The 20,734-nt window shown below is 46.5% G+C and overlaps 2 protein-coding genes across 3 annotated transcripts in view; both read right to left on the bottom strand.

Moving 5' to 3' along the window:
• The window catches only part of LOC129702917 (carboxypeptidase E-like), a 91,292-nt gene extending 90,105 nt beyond the window's left edge, over nt 1-1,187 (bottom strand). Inside the window, exon 1 of one of the 2 annotated variants that reach the window (XM_055645019.1) lies at nt 854-1,187. In XM_055645019.1, the coding sequence (XP_055500994.1) occupies nt 854-1,121 (268 nt within the window). In that variant the 5' untranslated portion in view covers nt 1,122-1,187. The remainder of the gene's footprint in view (nt 1-853) is intronic. The other variant, XM_055645026.1, reaches the window with a different exon arrangement.
• A 3,785-nt stretch (nt 1,188-4,972) lies between these two features.
• LOC129697376 (uncharacterized) overlaps nt 4,973-20,734 on the bottom strand; it is an 84,571-nt gene continuing 68,809 nt past the window's right edge. Inside the window, exons 4-6 of the mRNA XM_055635902.1 lie at nt 12,566-12,782; nt 5,759-5,875; nt 4,973-5,030 (exon numbers count right to left, since the gene is read on the bottom strand). Coding sequence (XP_055491877.1) covers nt 4,973-5,030; nt 5,759-5,875; nt 12,566-12,782 — 392 coding nt within the window. The remainder of the gene's footprint in view (nt 5,031-5,758; nt 5,876-12,565; nt 12,783-20,734) is intronic.

Below are 20,734 nucleotides of genomic sequence, written 5' to 3'. Positions count from 1 at the left end.
GACGTGTTTTTCTTGCTTGCACAGACAACACGACTCAATAATCTTTCTGTGTCGTGAAATCTTTTGATTCTAAGAACTACACGCCTACACCTAAAATGTAAGCACACTAATCTTATGTAAAATAGACCTCTCTCTCCCTCGCATCCCGTGCCTCAGCGAAGACATGTTTTTATTTTAAATCATGAGCTCAAAAAACCCATCCATCTCATGTTAAATCCCCGCAGGTAACAACCTCGCGTGTCACCAGTTAACACGAATGGAATTACAGTGAGAAGCGTTGCTTACAAAAATCGGAGTATAAACCCGCGATTAGACGGCTTGATATTATGATTTAACCCGTTTGTGTCGGGGGAAAGGCATATCGCATATCGCATACAAAAACAATACTGTAAAATGGAAGCGGGTTATAGCAGCCTTTTGCCAAGGTTAGCACCGGGAGGTTCATTTTTGCCATCCTCGTTTCAAAATATCCGGTGATTACCAAACTAGAACAGGAGATGAAAGGATGCCTTGCTTTTATCCGCCCATCTCCGGACAGGGGGAAAGCATCAGAGCCCCGGTAATGGGTAATTGAAACCATGAAAAACATGGAAAAATAGGTGCAGGGGGGTAGGAGGCCATTCGGCCCTTCGAGCCAGCAAGCACATCCATTCAATGTGATCCCGAATCTCGAGTCAGTACCCCGTCCCTGCTTTCTCCCCATACCCCGTGGAAAAGCAGCCGCCATCCCCACCGTATGAATGCAACGCTGAGCGTGAAACCATCCACACACAAGCCCATTGATGCCTGCGCCTTGAAGCTGCACAGACAGACTCACTGCGCCCCATCGCCCCAAGCCGCTGCTGCACATTACCGGCTTCATGTTCCCCGGGCTTGTCGGTCAACTCGATGACCAGCAGCTCCCGACCCTCGCTGCTCTTGCCCACCGTGTAGATGCGGCTGATGCTGGGGCACTGGAGCCATACTCCCACCAGGGCTCTGCGCAGCTCGGTGTACCGGTGATACTCGGGCAGGGTGTCTTCGGCCAGGCCGGGCTCCGCTGCCCTCGCCCACGACACGGCCGAGCAGACGACCAGCAAGAAGCGGCACCAGGTCATGTTGAAGCCGGCGCGTCTCTCCATCCGCGACTGCGAGTGAGCGAGTGAGTGAGTGAGCCGGAGACTGTCCGGGCTGGGAGCTAACTGCTGGAGGCAGGGACAGAGTCGGGGAGGGAGGGAGGGAGGCAGGGATAGAGGAGAGGAGGAGCTTCTCACCCGACCTCACATGCGCAGAGTTAGAGCAGGTCGTTCGGCCCGAATCCCCCCTGCTCGATTTCTGCCCCTCTCTCCACCATACCCTCCATGTATCTACAAGGTTGGGTTGCCTTCTTCAGTCGGGGCAGGGAGAAAGCTAGAAAAGAGCTTCGAGGCGAGGAAAAGCCTAGCAAATGATAGCTGGAACAGGCAGCATCTCTGGAGAGAAGGAATGTCGCTCTTCAAGGGAGATGCTAAATGCATTTCGTTGTCTCTGTACTGTACACTGACAATGACAATTAAAATTGAATCTGAATCTGAATCTGATGTTTCGGGTTGAGATCCTTGTTCGGACTGAAGTCTGAAGAAGTTCAAGTTCAAGTGAGTTTATTGTCATGTGTCCCTGTATAGGACAATTAAATTCTTGCTTTGCTTAAGCACACAGAAAATAGTAGGCATTTACTACAAAACAGATAACTGTGTCCATATACCATGATATAAATATATACACACATGAATAAATAAACTGGTAAAGTGCAAATAACAGAAAGTGGTTATTAATAATCAGAGTTTTGTCCGAGCCAGGTTTAATAGCCTGATGGCTGTGGGGAAGTAGCTATTCCTGAACCTGGTTGTTGCAGTCTTCAGGCTCCTGTACCTTCTACCTGAAGGTAGCAGGGAGATGAATGTGTGGCCAGGATGGTGTGGGTCTTTGATGATACTGCCAGCTTTTTTGAGGCAGCGACTGCGATAAATCCCCTCGATGGAAGGAAGGTCAGAGCCGATGATGGACTGGGCAGTGTTTACTACATTTTGTAGTCTTTTCTTCTCCAGGGCACTCAAATTGCCGAACCAAGCCACGATGCAACCGGTCAGTATGCTCTCGACTGTGTACCTGTAGAAGTTAGAGAGAGTCTTCCTTGACAATCCGACTCTCCGTAATCTTCTCAGGAAGTAGAGGCGGTGATGAGCTTTTTTGATAATTGCGTTAGTGTTCTCGGACCAGGAAATATCTTCAGAGATGTGCACGCCCAGGAATTTTAAGTTCTTGACCCTTTCAACCATCGACCCGTTGATATAAGGGTCTCGACCTGAATCGTCACCTATTCCTTCTCTCCAGAGATGTTGCCTGTCCCACTGAGTTACTCCAGCATTTTGTGTCTACCTTCGGTGTAAACCAGCATCTGCAGTTCCTTCCTACACAGATGATACAAAAGTGAATGATTTTGCAGATAGTGAAGATGGTTGTGAACGATTGCAGCAGGATCTGGATCGATTGGCCAGGTGGGCAGAGGAATGGTCGATGGAATATAATGCAGAGAAGTGTGAGGTATTCTATTTTGGGATCTCGAACAAGAACAGGACCAACACAGTGAATGGTAGGCTTTCTGGGGAGTGTTGTAGAGCAGAGGGTTCTAGGAGTGCAGGTGCATGGTTCCTTGAAGGTCGAGTTGCAGGTAGATAAGGTGGTCAAAAGGGCTTTTGGCACTTTGACCTTCATTGGTCGGAGTATTGAGTATAGAAGTTGGGAGGTCATGTTGCAGTTGTATATAGGGAGGTTTCACCGCAGCCGCGTCACGACCCATGACCCGTACTGTTGCTACACTACGCCAAGTGGAGTACACACGATGAACTGCAGGTAAGCACTGACCATTGTTTCCAGCTTAGTGGGCCCGTTAAAACCCGCTGAAATAGTCAATTTTTGCGTTGTAAATAATTATGGAAATTGGGATAAGCGTGAAAGACATTTAGCCGACTTCAGAATTCCAAAAGTGAGGAGAAATGACAGTAGATAGAAGCGAGAGCTGAAGGGACAACAACAGCCATAGTGCTTGGCGAACATTGGCCGTTTGCTCACAACATTTCATCAACTGGCATTATTTGTGTTTTTTCTTGATTCTTTTGGCATCTAAAAAGTTTCAGAAGTGATAAATTTGGCTGAAAAATTTTAAAATCGCCCATGGTTCTCAAGTAGGGTTTTACATACAAAAAGAAAATGCCTCTGAAGCAAAATTTACAGCCAGATTTATCACTTCTGAGACTTTTTAGATACCAAAATAATCAAGAAAAACCACAATTAATGCCTTAGCGTTGATGAAATGCAGTGAGCAAACGCGATAATTCCCAATATTTTCAATTCCGATATCTGCACAGCCAATGTTCGCCAAGCACTTTAGCTGCTGTTGTCCCTTCAGCTCTTGCTTCTCTTTACCTTCATTTCGCTTTACTTTTGGAATTCTGAAGTTGGGTACTTGTCTCTCACACTTACCCCGACTCCCACAATATTTTACAGTACAAAAATTCAACATTTTTGCGGTTTTTAACAGGTAGGAAAATTTAACGCGTTTCTTGCATTAATAACATATACCGTATTTTACGGATGTCCTCCAGATGGGTTGAGCGGCTCCGTGCGTCAAACCTTATGACCCAGTGACCTTACGTGCACACCCCCTATAAGATTGCCAACTGCCCCGTATATTGGGCTAAATTGGTTTGTCCCATACGGGACAGCCCTGGTCCTGTATTTGACTGCTACTACCAGGTGCTCCTCAACTAGGGTTGCCAACTTTCTCACTCCCAAATAAGTGACAAAAGGTGGCGTGCCGGGGCAGTGTGGATATGGTGCAGGCCCGGATGAAGTGACTTGAGAGGGTTGACAGCTAGCAGATGGTAACAGGGACCTTTTTCAAGAGATAAAAACAACAACCCTGAATATGTAAACAAATCCAGTATATGAACCATGTATACATATTTTCAATGTTACATATGAAATGTAACACCTGATTATAAGAAAGCATAATACAGAGCATAATCTGACTACCAGTAAGACATGAAATAACACCAAATAACCCTATCTGTATGTGCCTATAGAGTAGACATATAATCACTGCAAAAGAGGGGGGGGGGGAGGACTCACCAAGTCTACTTTTTCCAAGGATATTCCTTGCTGCTCTTGACTGATTCAAGCAGTCCTTTGTCCTTTTGCACGGCCAGACAGAAGTCCTTACATGACAAGTCACAGTTCACAGATATTTGAAGTTCATTTTTGATCAGCTCCATGCTGCATCTGTTTCTTGAGTCTGACCATGTAATGGTCATCAGAGTGAAGATCCTCTCTACAAAGGCATTTGAGCCAGGCACACTGAGGATAAATGAGACAATCCGGAACATGTTGATCAAATTGGCTTTCCCTATGTTTTGGAAAACTGCCACCCACTTCTCACTGGTGTATTTTGTGGTATCCTGTCTGGTTTTCTGCGTTTCCTCCCGGCTAGCACAAAACTCTTCATAGAGTTGATCCGTATTGACTGTCTCTGTCATTTTGAGGGCCACCACCACCTGCTCCAAGGTCAGTGCAGGAGAGAGCCCCTCACAGAGGCCGAGATTCATCATTACATTTTCTGGTGAGAAATCAAGCCACTTGTCAATGTATGTAATGACAGAGTCATAGAACTTCACAAACTCCTGCTGCTGCTTGGACCTTTGTACTGGCACTTGTTTGCCCATCAGCTGCTTGGTCTGGTATCCAAAAAAGCTGCCCTGTTTCCACTGAAGCATCTTCATTTTGAACTTTCGGACTTCCTCGTAAACATATGTGATACTGAGCTTTGTTTCCTCCAAGTTTTTTACGAGTTGGTCAAAAACACACTCCACGTTGTGGAAAAAGCACAGGTAAATTTCAGTAGCTCCAGTTTTATCTTTATCCTCAAAAAATCCTCTTCAGTGCCACAGGACAGGTCTCAAGGGACGTGAAGTATGATGTAAGAGCTGGCCAGCTTTGCAGGAGACGTTCGACAGCTGGATGAAGAGAGAGCCATCGTGTGCAAACATGACGCAGAATGTCACGCCACTCAATGTCAACAAAGGCACAAAATGAATGCAGTTCCTCTCTTCGGGAAGCAGATATTGAGAAATGGCTGTAGACCTTTAGAACAATTGTCTTAATATCCACTGACAGCTGATTACAGGCGTGCTTGCAGGCATTATGAGATATGCGGGCTGGGCAATTAGCTTTCAGAATGCAATTGTTGGCACTGTTCAATAACTGGTAAACTGAGTGGTGTTTTCCAAAGTTTACATTGGCATTATCTGCTGCATAGGCTGTGACATGCCCAATATCCAGTTCATACTTTTCCAGACAGCTCATCCGAGCTTGATGTATGCCATTTACAGTTTCATAACTGTCTTCATAAAAGTCAAGTAACTTACACTGCACTCCATCAGACACTGAAATATCTCACGCACACTGGAAACATTTCCTCCCTGCTTTGTTTGAGGCATCAGTGGCAACTGAGTAACACGTGTGCTCCGCGGGCTCACCTTCTTCGTTCGGGGACAGATCATCCATAATATCCCGCACAGTCTTTGGTCCTAAAACATTCATTATAATCGTCTCAGCTTTCGTTCTTCACAAGTGCATCTTCTTCACAACATTTGAGTCATTAAACAAAACACCGTTGAGCTTAGCAAGGCAGTCGGTGCTGTTGTAGCGGAGTCCGTGTTGAAAGGTACGGTACACAACATACGAGGCTTCACTTGCTGCAATTTTGTCATTTTCCTCAGTAGATTTCATGAAGAATGCACCAATATTGCTTGCACCTTTAGCTAGCGTGGCCTTCTTGTGCACTTCTGTTGGAAGCATGCTGAGTTAGATCAAAAGCACACAAGGCCTTCGTCAAATCACCGCTGACGGGCTCTTTGGCTCTTTTTTGCTTCAGAAAGAAGGGTCTCGACTCGAAACATCATCCATTCCTTCTCTCCAGAGATGCTGCCTGTCCGGCTAAGTTCCTCCAGCATTATGTGTCTATCTTTGATGGATGAACTTCTTGTGTGTGGTGTGGTGATCTTAGCTTCTTCACTCACATTAACTTGCCCTATTAACTTTGAAGACTGTGAACAGACTCCAAAGTCCCTTTGTTCCACTGCACCTCTCAGTCGCTTATCAGTTAGAAACATAGAAAACATAGAAATTAGGTGCAGGAGTAGGCCATTCGGCCCTTCGAGCCTGCACCGCCATTCAATATGATCATGGCTGATCATCCAACTCAGTATCCCGTACCTGCCTTCTCTCCATACCCCCTGATCCCCTTAGCCACAAGGGCCACATCTAACTCCCTCTTAAATATAGCCAATGAACTGGCCTCAACTACCCTCTGTGGCAGAGAGTTCCAGAGATTCACCACTCTCTGCGTGAAAAAAGTTCTTCTCATCTCGGTTTTAAAGGATTTCCCCTTTATCCTTAAGCTGTGACCCCTTGTCCTGGACTTCCCTAACATCGGGAACAATCTTCCTGCATCTAGCCTGTCCAACCCCTTAAGAATTTTGTAAGTTCCTATAAGATCCCCTCTCAATCTTCTAAATTCTAGAGAGTATAAACCAAGTCTATCCAGTCTTTCTTCATAAGACAGTCCTGACATCCCAGGAATCAGTCTGGTGAACTGTCTCTGCTCCCTCTATGGCAATAATGTCCTTCCTCAGATTTGGAGACCAAAACTGTACGCAATACTCCAGGTGTGGTCTCACCAAGACCCTGTACAACTGCAGTAGAACCTCTCTGCTCCTATACTCAAATCCTTTTGCAATGAAAGCTAACATACCATTCGCTTTCTTTACTGCCTGCTGCACCTGCATGCCTACCTTCAATGACTGGTGTACCATGACACCCAGGTCTCGCTGCATCTCCCCCTTTCCCAATCGGCCACCATTTAGATAATACTGCGTGTTCTCATGCCTCCTCACCATGACATGACAGAACTGTGGTTTAAATACTATTTAGTACTTCCCTGCCTGACTGACCAGACTATCATCATCAGTCTAAAGCGTTCCTCCTCATTGCAAACCACACAGATTATTTTTGGCATGACCTGCAAACTTATTTTTCATTTCCCTCGCACATCTAAAATATTTACATATTTTACAAAAAAGCAATGGAGAAATCATACCCGCTCTCCAGAATTGATCCATCCAATACTTCATTTTGCTTCTTGTAGCTGAACCAGTTTTCCATTAAGTACTTATCAGTCTATTTAAAAAGGCACAGTTGAGTCAACTTCCACCTCTCTGCAGAGAATGATTTCTACAAACCCACCGGATGTACCATTTTCCTCATCGTCATCTTTAGTTTTCTTATCAATCACCTTACCCTGGCCAGACGAATGCGTAGGATGAGGGAGTCAGGTGGACAATGTCAGGGGCATGGCATTAGGGGGAAAATCATGTGATGAAATCTCCTGGAACTTGTCCAGTTACCCTATTGGGCATTATACAACTACTTATCAATAACAATTTGGTGCGGCACGGTGGCGCAGCAGTAGAGTTGCTGCCTTACAGTGCCAGAGACAGGGGTTCAAACCTGACGTGGGGGTTTCTGTATGGAATTTGTATGGATTTTGTCCAAGAACTTTGGTTTCTTCCCACACTCCCTAGATGTACAGGTTTGTAGGTTAATTGGCTTGGCGTAAATGTAAAAATTGCCCCTAGTATAGGATAGCCTTAGTGTGCAGGGATTGCTGGTCGGTACGGTTTCAGTAGGCCAAAGGCCCTGTTTCCACGCCGAATCTCTAAACTAAACTAAATAGTTTCTGCCATCTATACAACTTTATGGTGGCTTAGTAACAAAAGGGCAGATGAAATGCAAAGCTTCCCAGGATTCATTTATTTTGAGCCTGTAGCATACAGTTTAGATACTTCTCAAACACAGTTTTTTTTTAGAAACAGGCCCTTTGGCCCACCGGGTCCACACCAACCAGTGATCCCCGCACATTAACACTATCCAATGCCCACTGGGGACAACTTTTACATTTACCAAGCCAATTAACCTACATACCTATACATCTTTGGAATGTGGGAGGAATCCGAAGATCTCTGAGAAAACCAATTTCCGTAGTCACCCGTAGTCAGGATCCAGCCCCCGGAGTCAGAATCGAACACGGGTAAGGCAGCAACTCCACCGTGCCGCCCTTACTAAGGGAAACCTGACCCCCAAATCAAATACATGTTAACAGGACAGATGATGGAAATTTGTACAAAGAAGTTGGCTTGAAGGAGTAACTTAATGGAAGATAAAGAAACAGTGATGGTTGGGATGGTGGGGATGAGGATTCCTTGAGGTTAAGTCGCTGGGTTATTGAAGCACTGCCTTCAGCTGTGGAGAAATTAAAATCAAAAATGCACCATTGAAGATGGAGATGGGCGCAGTCCAGTCAATATAGAACCTAAATCTGTGTGTTGAGATGGCATTACTGAGGGAAGCAGGTTGGTGAAAACTGATAGATCCTTGGGGAACATCAGAGGCACTGCGGAGGAGGGAAGAGACACAATTATGGATTATCCTCTGGGAATGATTGGATAAGAAAGATCCCATCTACTCTGGATGATGGCAGACAGCCAATTTAGAAGGACATCTCGGTCAATCATGCCAAAGACTGCAGGGATAGTTTGTCACTCAATCAAGAGTCAAGTGTTCTATTGTCCTATATCCCAGATGGAACAATGACATTCATACTTGCAGCAGCACAACAGAATATATAAACATAGTACACTGTAAACAATTAAAACAATTAGATTAAAAGTTCAGTGTGTGTGTACACATACACACACATATGTACCCATAAAAAACAGTATCTGGGGTAATTATAACAGTAATAGTCTATGTAGTTCAGAGTTTATTTGAGGTTGGAGTGTTTAATAGCCTAATGGCTGTAGGGAAGAAGCTGTTCCTGAACCTGGACGTTACAGTTTTCAGGCTCCTTCCCGATGGCAGGGATGAAACGAGTGTGTGGCCAGGATGGTGCGGGTCTCTGATGATCCAGGCTGCCTTTTTGCGGCAGCGACTCTGGTAAATCCCTTTGATGGTGGGGAGGTCAGAAGCCATGATGTTGATTCTTTTTTCTCCAGAAAATGACCCCTTCTTGTTTTCAAGAAAAGCTTTTAGTCAGTTTAGTTTCAGTTTAGTTCATTGTGACGTGTACCAACGTACAGTGAAAATCTTTTTGTTGTGTGCTAACCAGTTAGTAGAGACACAACACAATGATTACAATTGATCCATTTACAGATAAGGGAATAACCTTTATGCAAGGAAAAGCCAGCGAAGTCCGATCAAGGATTGTCCGAGGATCATCAATGAGATAGATAGTAGTTCAGCACTGCTCTCTGGTCATGGTAGGATGATTCAGTTGCCTGATAACAGCTGGGAAGAAACTGCCCCTGAATCTGGTGGTGTGCATTTTCACATTTCTATACCTTCTGCCTGATGGGAGAGGGGAGAAGAGGGAGTGGCCAGGGTGCGACTAGTCCTTGATTATGCTGCTTATCTTGCTGAGGCAGCGTGAGGTATATATGGTGTCAATAGAAGGGAGGTTGGTTTGTGTGATGGTCTGTGCTGCATCCACAATGCGCTGCAATTTCCTGCGGTCTTGGATGGAGCTGTTCCCAAACCAAGCCGTGAGGCATCCTGATAAAATGCTTTCTATGGTGCATCTGTAGAAGTTGGTGAGAGTTGTAGGGGACATGATGAACTTCCTAAGCTTTCTAAGGAAGTAGAGGCGTTGGTGTGCTTTCTGGGTCGGTGCTTCAAGATGGGTGGTCCAGGGATGATATTGACACCTGGGAATGTTAAGATTTCAACCATCTCTACTTTGGCAGCTTCAATGCAGACTGGGGTATGTGAACTGCTTCACTTCCTGAACTCGATCACAGTCTCCTTTGTCTTGCTGACTTTGAGAGAAAGATTATTGTCTCAACACCAGGACACGAGTTTCTCCATCTCCTTCCTAGACTCCGTCTCATCATTATTTGATATCCGGCCCACAATGGTGGGGTTGTCTCCCCAATCATGAGAAGAAACCTGTTTCGTAAAGAAAGGAACAATCCATAGTATCAGCTTAATAATTGAACTAACATAAGCGTCCACAACTCTTCAATGTTGAATAACTGGTAAAGGACATGACATCATCCTCGATTAATTTGCATGTTCTCCTGAGAATCCATGGTGAGCAGTCATAGATCGAGATGTTTCACTTCAGCCATAATCGTCCTGATTATTGACCTAAACTGTTAGTCATAGTCAAAGAGTGATACAGCGTGGAAACAGGCCCTTCGACCCAACTTGCCCACACATGATTGCCCACATGTCACAGTTACACTCGTCCCACCTGCCCGAGTTTGATCCATATCCCTCCAAACCTGTCCTATCCATGTACTGCTTCTTAAATGTGGGGATAGCCCCTGCCTCAACGACCTCCTCTGGCAGCTTGTTCTATACTCCCACCATCCTTTGTGTGAAAAAGCTGCCCTTCAGATTCCTATTAAATCTTTTCCCCTTCACCTTGAACCTATGTCCCCTGGTCCTTGGTCAACCGACTCTGGGCAAGAGACTCTGTGCATCTACCCGATCTATTCCTCTCATGATTTAACATAGAAATTCAGTTTCTCTCTCCGCTGACATTATCTGACCTGCATTTTCTATTTTTATATCAGCATCTGCAGTGTGCAGATGCTGATATCATCAGTTCCAAGGTCAGCTCCAGCTATGCTTTGAATTATTGACCGTTGCACACAGGGTTTTGCCAAAGGTATCCACCTAAGCAGCACACAAAATGTGTGGGAAGAAACTGCAGATGCTGGTTTAAATCAAAGACAGACACAAAATGCTGGAGTAACTCAGCGGGACAGGCAGCATCTCTGGAGAGAAGGAACGGGTGACGTTTCGGGTCGAGACCCTTCTTCAGGCTGAAATCACAGGAAAGGGAAACAAGAGATATAGACGATGATGTAGAGAGATATAGAACAAATGAATGAAAGATGCCAGGAAAGATGTGGATCAACGTCCATTATGTACTCATCTTCTGCATACTGGTGGCACCCGCACAGATGGTAATGCCATTCAATGGAAAGATGGATGCTTACTCACCCTCTTATTGAAGGTGGCTCTTTCTCTTCAGCAAGCCCAGTACAATTGCTAGAGCCTGTAGTCAAAAAAGCTTTAAATGGTTCATTAAATAGTTAATTGTGTACAAAATCTTGAGAGGTCGGGTCAATGCACACCATCTCTTGCCCAGAGTGAGTGAATCGAGGACCCGGGGATTTAAAGTGAAAGGGAAAAGATTTAATAGGAATCTGCGGGGTAACTTTTTCGCATAAAGGGTGGTGGGTGTATGAACAACCCCGAGAGGAGGTAATTGAGGCTGGGACTATCCCAATGTTTTAGAAACAATTAGACATGTACATGGATAGGACAGGTTTGGAGGGATATGGACCAAACGCGGGCAGGTGGGACTAGTATAGCTGGGACATGTTGTCCAGTGTGGGCAAGTTGGGCAGAAGGGCCTGATTGCATGCTGTATCATTCTATGACTCGATTACTACATTATCAAATTGGTTGGTAATTCAGGTAACATTTCACCAGTACAAGCAGCAAATAGCTGCTGATTTTACATAGAGAATGTTTGCATACACAATATCCACAGAGTGACAAAATGTTTGGGGAAGGGGGAGAAATACAGGTCTCGGGGGGGATGGAGGTATAGAGTAAACGCTGGGAAGGAAAGAGTGGAGGTACATGTTTGGGCAATCAAATGGTTGGGTGGGATGGAGGTACAGAGAGCAACGTTGTAGGTAGTGCAACCACCTGTAGAGACACTGTATGGTGTTTGTCAGCTTTGATCATCAGCCATAATGGCACAGTACAATACATGTTAGTTCCACTCTACCACTAGTGTGACTACGTAATATAGGAAGTGCGTGTTAATATGAAGTGTTCAATAGGATGGAGTTAGTGGTAGTACATTACTCTGATTGGTTCACATGCAATAACCAATCTACATCCTTCCTCGTGGAGGAAAGAGTTGTTAGGCGGTTGTTAGAATACGTGCGTTTAAACATACTCGCCGTACCTGTCGGGCGGTCTACTAACCCGACCCGAGTGCGTGTGGACAAACCCCTCACCCTCCGTTCCGGAAGAGTTAGTAGGGCTGGGTGGTGGAGAACCCAAGAATGAGAAGGCAGCCGGGGAGCCTGGAGATGAACGGCGCGGCGAGCATGCAGGGCAAGGGCACTGGGGGATGGGGGAACCAAATGTCGCAGACAATACATGCTGGGGTCAGGGGGTCTGGAACGGACAACAGCAGCAGGCGTCTTGAAAACCAACGGCGGTGAGCAAGGACCTGGGAGGAGATGGTCGCGGCTCATTCACGGGCAGAAGATGTTGACGGCTGTGCCAGTATAGAGCACCATTGACATTGACGAGGTAGGAACGAGGTTCCTTGTCTGGCCCCTCAACAAAACCCAGTCGGGTATGTCCAACTGCCATCTGCAGGCAAACCACTTGACCTTACAGTAACGGTTTAAGTGGTTTGCTTGACTTGTCATAGGAGCGCTTCTGGACATCATGTGTCTCCTGAACGCGCTTCTGGACCGCAGCTGGTCTGAGCACCAGTGGCTTCAGCTGTTGCTGGGCAACGGGGAGCTGGGGCCTTGTCGTGCGAGACATCAGGCGCTGGGCGGGAGAGCCCAGGACACAATCCCTGGAGATGTTTCTTAAGTTTAACAGATCTAGGTAGACATTGGATTTGGCAAGATGTGAATGTTCCATCAGCTGCTTTGCGCTCCTGACAGCACGCTCAACGTTGGATTGAGGGTATTCGGGGCTGCTGGTAACATGCCGAAAGTTCCATTGTCTTGCAAAGTATTTAAATGCTTGGCTGGTGAATTGTCTTCCGTTGTCAGTTTGCAATCGAACCGGTACGCCGAATACAGAAAAATGTCTCTGAAGCTTTTGTACCACCATCTCAGACGTAATGGTGGGTAGCAGATCAAGTTCAAACCAATTGGAATAAGAATAGACCAGGACATTACTCTGATTGGATCACATGCAATAATTAATCTACAGGTAGCAAAACACAAAAGTGCTGGAGTGACTCAGCGGGTCGGGCAGCATCCGTGGAGGGAATGTCGAGGCGATGTTTCAGGCCAGGACCCTTCTTCAGACTGAGTTGGGATGATGAAATACAGGGAACGGGTGGAATGAGCGACTGGGATAAGGGGATGCTTAGATGTTGACGTTAATGCGAGGAGGTGAGTATTTGTGACAGATAGGGAGAGGAAGTGATTGAATGCTGGAAGGGGGAGGAGAAAAGTAAATGTTTCAATGGGGAGTGAGGGGAGATGAACAGTTTCGAGAATAGACACAAAAAGCTGAAGTAACTCAGTGTGACAGGCAGCATCCCTGGAGAGGAATGGGTGATGTTTCAGGTCGAGATCCTTCTTCAGACTGGTTTCAAGAAGGGTGCAGAAACATAAATATTGGGTAGGTAGGTAGACTAAATGTTGAGAGGATGGGAGGAGGAGAGCTAATGGTAGTGGTATGGGAGTAGTTTTAAAATAAAAGATTAAAATGGTACCCCAGTCCCACTGAACTCATCTCCAAATACCAAATTCTCTCTTGCTCCTCCTTTTCCAATCACTTCTTACCCAAATCTGAGACACCTTACACACTCTTCGATACTTCAATGAATTTCAATTCCTTTGTAGGTCCACTTCTCCTGATCTTTTCCATGGACATCCAATCCCTTTACACCTTTATTCCCCATCAGGAACATCTCAGGACATTTGGTTCTTTCTTGAACAGAAACCCAATCATTTTCCCTCAATCGACATTCTCCTCAGCGGACAGACTATCGACTAATATCTATTACAAACCCAGTGACTCTCACGGCAATCTTGATGAAACTTCTTCCCACCATCTTACGCGGACACCGTCCTTTTCTCCCAATTTCTCCGACTCGCCACCTGGCCCCAAGACAGGACTTTTCACTCTTGGACAACTGAGATGTCTTCTTTCTTCAGTAGAAACATAGAAAATAGGTGCAGGAGTAGGCCATTCAGCCCTTCGAGCCAGCACCGCTCTAGTGACAGTTTTTACAACCTCTCTTAGAGTTTAGCCCTTAATAGTCACTTTAAATGATGACCATGGATCAGAAGCATCTATGGAGCAAAGGAAATAGGTGATGTTTCGGGCCAAGACCCTTCTTCAGACTGATGTGGGGGGGGGGGGGGGGGGGGGGGGGGGGGGGGTGGGGGGGGGGGGGGGGGGGGGGGGGGGGGGGGGGGGGGGGGGGGAAGAAGAAAGGAAGAGATGGAGACAGTAGGCTGTGGGAGAGCTGGGAAGGGGAGAGGAAAGAAGAAGAAAGCAGCGCCTACTTGAAATTGGAGAAGTCAATGTTCTTACCGCTGGAGTGTAAACTACCCAAGCAAAATATGAGGTGCTGCTCGCCCACTTTAAGGTGGGCCTCACAATCTGGCCATGGAGGAGGCCCAGGACAGAAAGGTTGGATTCGGAAAGGGAGGGGGAGTTGAAGTGCTAAGCGAGCAGAGTGAGCAGAAGTGCAAACTGAGCAGAGGTGTTGGGCGAAGCGATCGCCAAGCCTGCGCTTGGCCTCACCGATGTAAAGCAGCAATAGAGGAGGTTGGAGGAGGTACAGGTGAACCTCTGCCACACCTGGAAAGACTGCTTGGGTGCTGAATGGAGTCAAGGAGGGAATTAAAGCGACAAGTGAAGCATTTCTTGCGGTTACCTGGGAAAGTGCCAGGAGAGGGAGTGGTTTGGGTGGGAAGGGACAAATTGACCAGGGAGTTACGGAGGGAGCGGTTTCTGCAGAAAGCCGAAAGGGGAGGAGATGGGAAGATGTGGCCAGTGATGGGATCCCGTTGGAGGTGTCGAAAATGTCGAAGGATTATTTGTTGTGTGTGACGGCTGGTAGGGTGGAAGGTGAGGACAACGGGGACTCTGCCCTTGTTACAAGTGGGGTGATGGGGATTGAGAGCAAAGTTGCGGGGTATAGAAGAGACACTGGTGAGAGCCTCATCTATAGTAGAAGAGGGGAATCCCCGTAAGAATCAGAAGGTAATCTATACGTACCCACGAGCCCTCCACGGGCTACCACAACTGCCATTCAATATGATTATGGCTGAGCATCCAAAATCAGTACCTGCTTTCTCCCCATATCCCTTGATTCCGTTAGCCCTAAGAGCTAAATCTAACTCTCTTGAAAACACCCAGTAAATTGGCCTCCACTGCCTTCTGTGGCAGAGAATTCCACAGATTCACAACTCCCTTGGTGTGAAGGTTGGTCCTCATCCCAGTCCTAAATGGCCCACCCCTTATTCTTAAACTGTTACCCCTGGTTCTAGACTCCCCCGAGTCCGAGAGAGAGGCACAGTGGGTGAGGTAGATGGAGAATGGAAAGAAGAAATACAGATAGAGTAGAGAAAAGTGGTAGAGTTGCTGCCTCACAGCTCCAGAGACCCAGGTTCAATCCTGACCCCGGGTGCTGTCTATACGGAGTTTGTACGTTCTCCAACACAAAGCACTGGAGTAGCTCAATGGGTCAGACAGCAACTCTGGAGAACATGAAAAAGTAGTGCTTTGGGTTGGAGGCGTTCATTTTGGGACTCTGCTTGGTTTAGTTTAGTGATACAGCGTGGAAACAGGCCATGGTTGCCGCGTGCGATCATGGATGGATTTCTCACGCTATTCTTCTCTGTGTGTCCCGCAGTTTTGCTCTCATTCCCTCTCCCCAGGCGGAAGGAGGATAGTTCCCCTGGTCCTCTCCTTTCACCCCTCCAGTCTCCGTAACCAACACATCATGCTCCGTTATTTCGGCCACCTTCGACGTGATCCTACTACCAGTCACATCTTCCTATCACCGCCGTTTTCTGCCGAGACCGCTCCCTTCACAACTCCTTGGTTCACTCACCCATTTCCACCGAACCCGCGCACTCCCAGGTACTTTTCCCTGCAACCCCAGGAGATGAGCGTTTGTCGTCACTGGGCCTCTACTCGCTGGAGTTTAGAAGGTTGAGGGGGGACCTCATTGAAACTTACAGAATAATGAAAGGCTTGGATAGAGTGGATGTGGAAAGGATGTTTCCACTGGCGGGAGAGTCCAGGACCAGAGGTCATAGCCTCAGAATTAAAGGGCACTCTTTTAGAAAGGAGGTGAGGTGGAACTTCTTTAGTCACAGGGTAGTGAATCTGAGTATCTCATTGCCACAGAGGGCTGTGGAGGCCAAGTCAGTGGATATTTTTAAGGTAGAGATAGACACATTCTTGGTTAGAACAGGTGTCAAGGGTCATGGGGAGAAGGCAGGAAAATGGGTTTAGGAGGCAGAGATCAGCCATGATTGAATGGCGGAGTAGACCCAATGGGCCAAATGGCCTAATTCTACTCCTTTAACGTGTGAGATATAACCCCTGTCCCTCCCTCACCTCCATCCAGGAACCTCACAGTCCTTCTGGGTGAGACAGAGGTTCACCTGCATCTCCCCTAACCTTATCTTCTTCATTTGGTGTTCCCGATGAGGCCCCCTTTACATCAGTGAGACCAAGCATAAATCAGACACTAGTTTCATCATACACTGTGCATTGTGTCCATCAGGGCCTGTTGGATCTCTCGGTTACTAACCATTTTAACGTCCTTACCCATTCTCTCCTGGGCCTCCTCCAGTGCTAGAATGAGACCACATCCAAACTGGAGGAACAGCGCAATGGTAGGATTGCTGCCTTACAGCGCTGGAGATCTGGGTTCCATCCCGACTACAGGTGCTGTCTGTAAGGAATTTGTGCATTCTCCCCATGACCGCATGAGTTTTCTCTGAATATGCGGTTTCCTCACACATTCCAAAGACGTACAGGTTTGTAGATTAATTGGCTTGGTATAAGTGTATATTATCTCTAGTGTGTGTAGGATACTGTTAATGTGTGGGGTTGGTTGGTCGGTGTGGACTTGGTGGGCTGAATGGCCTGTTTCCATGCTGTATCTCTAAACTAAACTAAGCACCTCATTAGATAGCTTGCCCCCAACAGAATGAACATTGAATGAGTTACTTTAAAGTAATACCCTTCACCCCTCTCTCATCCCTGTGCCCCACTCCACCCCCACTTTCCCAACTATCAACAACCCCCCACCCACATCCCTTTCCATCTATATCCCTCCTGTTGACTTTACATTTCACTCTAACACTCTTTTGTCACATTTTCTATGTCTATCCTTTGTCAGTTATTCAGGCCATTTCCCGATCAAACCCTCTTTACCTGTACCCACCTATCACTCGCTGTGCCTTGTCCCATCCCCACCTCTTTCTTCATCTTCCTCTTCCCTCCCTACAATCAGCCTGGAGAGGTCCTCACCTGAAAATATCGCCCATCCATGTCTTTCACAGATGCTGCCTGATGCTTTGTATTCCTCCAGCACTTTGTGTTTTGCTCAAATTCCAGCATCTGCAGTTCCTTGTGTCGCCAGCAACTCTCAAGCATCCCAGCACCATCCTTCTAGATTTACACCTATCAACATTCCCTGGCACATCTACTGGCACACAGTGGCTCACTGCTGTTACTCACTTAAGCTGCTGTCAAAACTTCCACCCCGAACAAGACAAGGGGCCACAGATAGATGGATGCATCACCCTTTTCACGCCATCATGACTTTGAAATATATTACCATTCTTTTATCACCACTGGGTCTAAACCGTAGAACTCCCTCCCCAAATGCTCTATGTCCTCTGTTCTCTATATTGGAAGAAATGCAACTATTCAAAACAGCAGCTCACCGCCTTCTCACTAGTATGTTTGGGCGGCACAGTGGTGCCTTACAGCACCAGAGACCCAGGGTCGATCCTGACTACGGGTGCTGTCTCTACGTGGTCGCGTGGGTTTTCTCCGGGTGCCCCGCCTCACACACTCCAGGTTTGTAGGTTAATTGGCTTCAGTAAATTGTAAATTGTCGCTGGTGTGTAGGATAGTGCTCGTGTAACTTGTTGGCCCAGACTCGGTGGGCCGAAGGGCCAGTTTCCACACTGTATCTCCAAAAGTCTAAGGGATGTACTATAAGCATTAGTTTTGCATGCATAACCCAGAAACATTTGAAAAAATGAATTTAAAATGTTGGCCTTTATTGGAAGAGAATATGAGTATTTGGATCAGGATAACTTACCCAGAATTACATGGAATCGGTGAGACCTGGTTCACCAGAATTACTGGTGAGACCTCATCTGGAATGTTGTAAACAGATCTAGTCTCCATACCGCGAGGAAATATATTTGCAATGGAGGCGATATATTTAAGGTAGAGATAGATAGATTCTTGATTAGTACAGGTGTCAGGCGTTATGGATGAGAAGGGAATGGAAGGTTATGGTATGAGTGCGTGCAGGTGGGACTAAGGGGAAAAAAAAAAATTTTGTTCGGCATGGACTTGTAGGGCCGAGATGGCCTGTTTCCGTGCTGTAATTGTTATATGGTTATATGGTTATGGGGAGAAGGCAGGAGAATGGGGTTAGGAGAGATAGATCAGCCATAATTGAATGATGAGGTAACTCGATGGGCCAAAAGGCCGAATTCTGCTCCTATCATATATGACCTTATGTAATCAAGTTTTGGTTCCAAGGGTGAGAGGGATTATGGTACAGGGACAGATTCAACAGGTGGGCCTTACTACAATTTAAACTATGAAAGGGAATCCCATTGAAACATACAACATTCTTATAGCTGCCAGTCAGGGGACAGGGAGTCTAGAGATATGGAAGGGTAAGGTGTGAACACGACAGATCAAAGTGGACAATGATAAAGGAAATGCAAGCGCAGGCTCGCGATCATTTCGCTGAACACCTCCATTCAGTCCGCCTAGGCCTACGTGATCTCCCAGTTGCTCAGCAATTTAACTCCCCCTCCCATTCCCACACTGACCTTTCTGTCCTGGGCCTCCTCCATTGTCAGTGAGGCCCAACGCAAATTGGAGGAACAGCCTCTCATATTTTGTTTGGGCAACTTACACCCCAGCAGTATGAATATTGATTTCTCTAACTTCAAGTAGCCCTTGCTTTCCCCCTTTCTCCGTCCGTCGCCACCCTAGTTCTCCAACTAGTTTCAGTCCCTGATTAATTTTACCGATTTACCGATGCCTACATGTCACCTTCTCTTTAGCTAACAATGAACCCTCCTACATTTCCCTATCATCGTCCACTTTGATCAGTCGTTTCACACCTTACCCTTCCATATCTCTTAACACCCTCTCCCCTGACTCTCAGTCTAAAGAAGCGGCTCAACCCGAAACGGCACCCATTCCTTCTCTGCAGAGATGCTGCCTGTCCCGTTGAGTTACTCCAGCACTTGTGTCTATCTTCGGTGTATAACCAGCATCTGCAGTTCCTTCCTCAATACACAAATAGTATTTGACATGCAAGATGCAGAAATCACATTTTTTCCAGGCTGGGGAGCAAAATAATAATAATAATAATAATAATTTTATTTATAGAGCACTTTAAAACCAAACATAGCTGCAACAAAGTGCTGTACATCACTAATCATTGACAAAAAAGTTAATACACACCAAAAATAACAATCAAAAGAAATAGTAGGAAAAGACATGTAAAATAAATAAACATCAAAAACACCACAAACAGAAGCAAAGCCTCAGGCATGGTCAAAAGCCAGGGAGTACAAATGTGTTTTAACACTGGATTTGAAGATGGACAGAGAGGGGGCCTGTCTGATGTGCAACGGCAGGGTGTTCCAGAGTGCCGGAGCAGCAACAGAGAAGGCTCTATCCCCTCTGAGCCTCTGACTTGACCTCGGTACCTCCAGGAGCAGCTGACCAGCTGACCTGAGGGACCGGGCAGGAGCGTATGGGTGGAGCAGCTCAGAGAGGTAAGGCGGGGCGAGCCCATTCAGAGATTTAAAAACAAATAACAGTATCTTAAAATGAACTCGAAAGTGCACCGGGAGCCAGTGTAGGGAGGCCAGAATTGGCGATATGTGCTCCCTCTTTCGAGTCCCTGTTAAAGGCATGGATTACTGTCTCAAAATGCTGCCGCTCGAGAATGGGCTTCACCTTCGCCAGCTTCCTTAGGTGAAAGAAGCTGGACTTAACCACCGCGCATATTTGGCGATCTAATTTAAAGTCACTGTCCATCCTAAAACCCAGATTCACAACTGTTGGCTTCACGTACCTTGACAATGGACCTAAATCAACAAATGGAGGTTCATGGCAGCCATTGGGATCAAATAAAATCACCTCTGTCTTCTTTTCATTAAATCCAAGAAAGTTTAGGGCCAACCAGGACTTAATGTCATCAAGACAAGACAGAAGCGATTTTACAGAAAAGGCGTCTTCCCCCCTCAGCGGCAAATAAAGCTGGGTATCATCTGCATAACAGTGGAAAGAGATGCCATGCTTTCTAAGGATGGAACCCAGAGGAAGTATGTACAGCGAGAAAAGCAGGGGCCCCAGAATCGAACCCTGTGGAACCCCATATGACAGGGGAGCGGAAGAGGATTCAAACCCAGCAAGGCGAACACACATGGTTCTGCCCGCCAGATAGGACCTGAACCATCCCAGGGCACTGCCGCAGATGCCCACTAACTGCTGTTGCCGATGTCGTTAAAAACATGCCAATGCTGACTCCGGGCTGTGCCGTTTGGTGTTAAATCCGACTGGTAAGATCTCAGAA

This window comes from Leucoraja erinacea, chromosome 1 (genome assembly GCF_028641065.1).
Source record: "Leucoraja erinacea ecotype New England chromosome 1, Leri_hhj_1, whole genome shotgun sequence".
Classification (NCBI taxonomy): Eukaryota; Metazoa; Chordata; class Chondrichthyes; order Rajiformes; family Rajidae; genus Leucoraja; species Leucoraja erinaceus.
The sequence above is the reverse complement of the archived record's forward strand: the minus strand, read 5'-3'. Positions and strand labels throughout refer to the sequence as shown.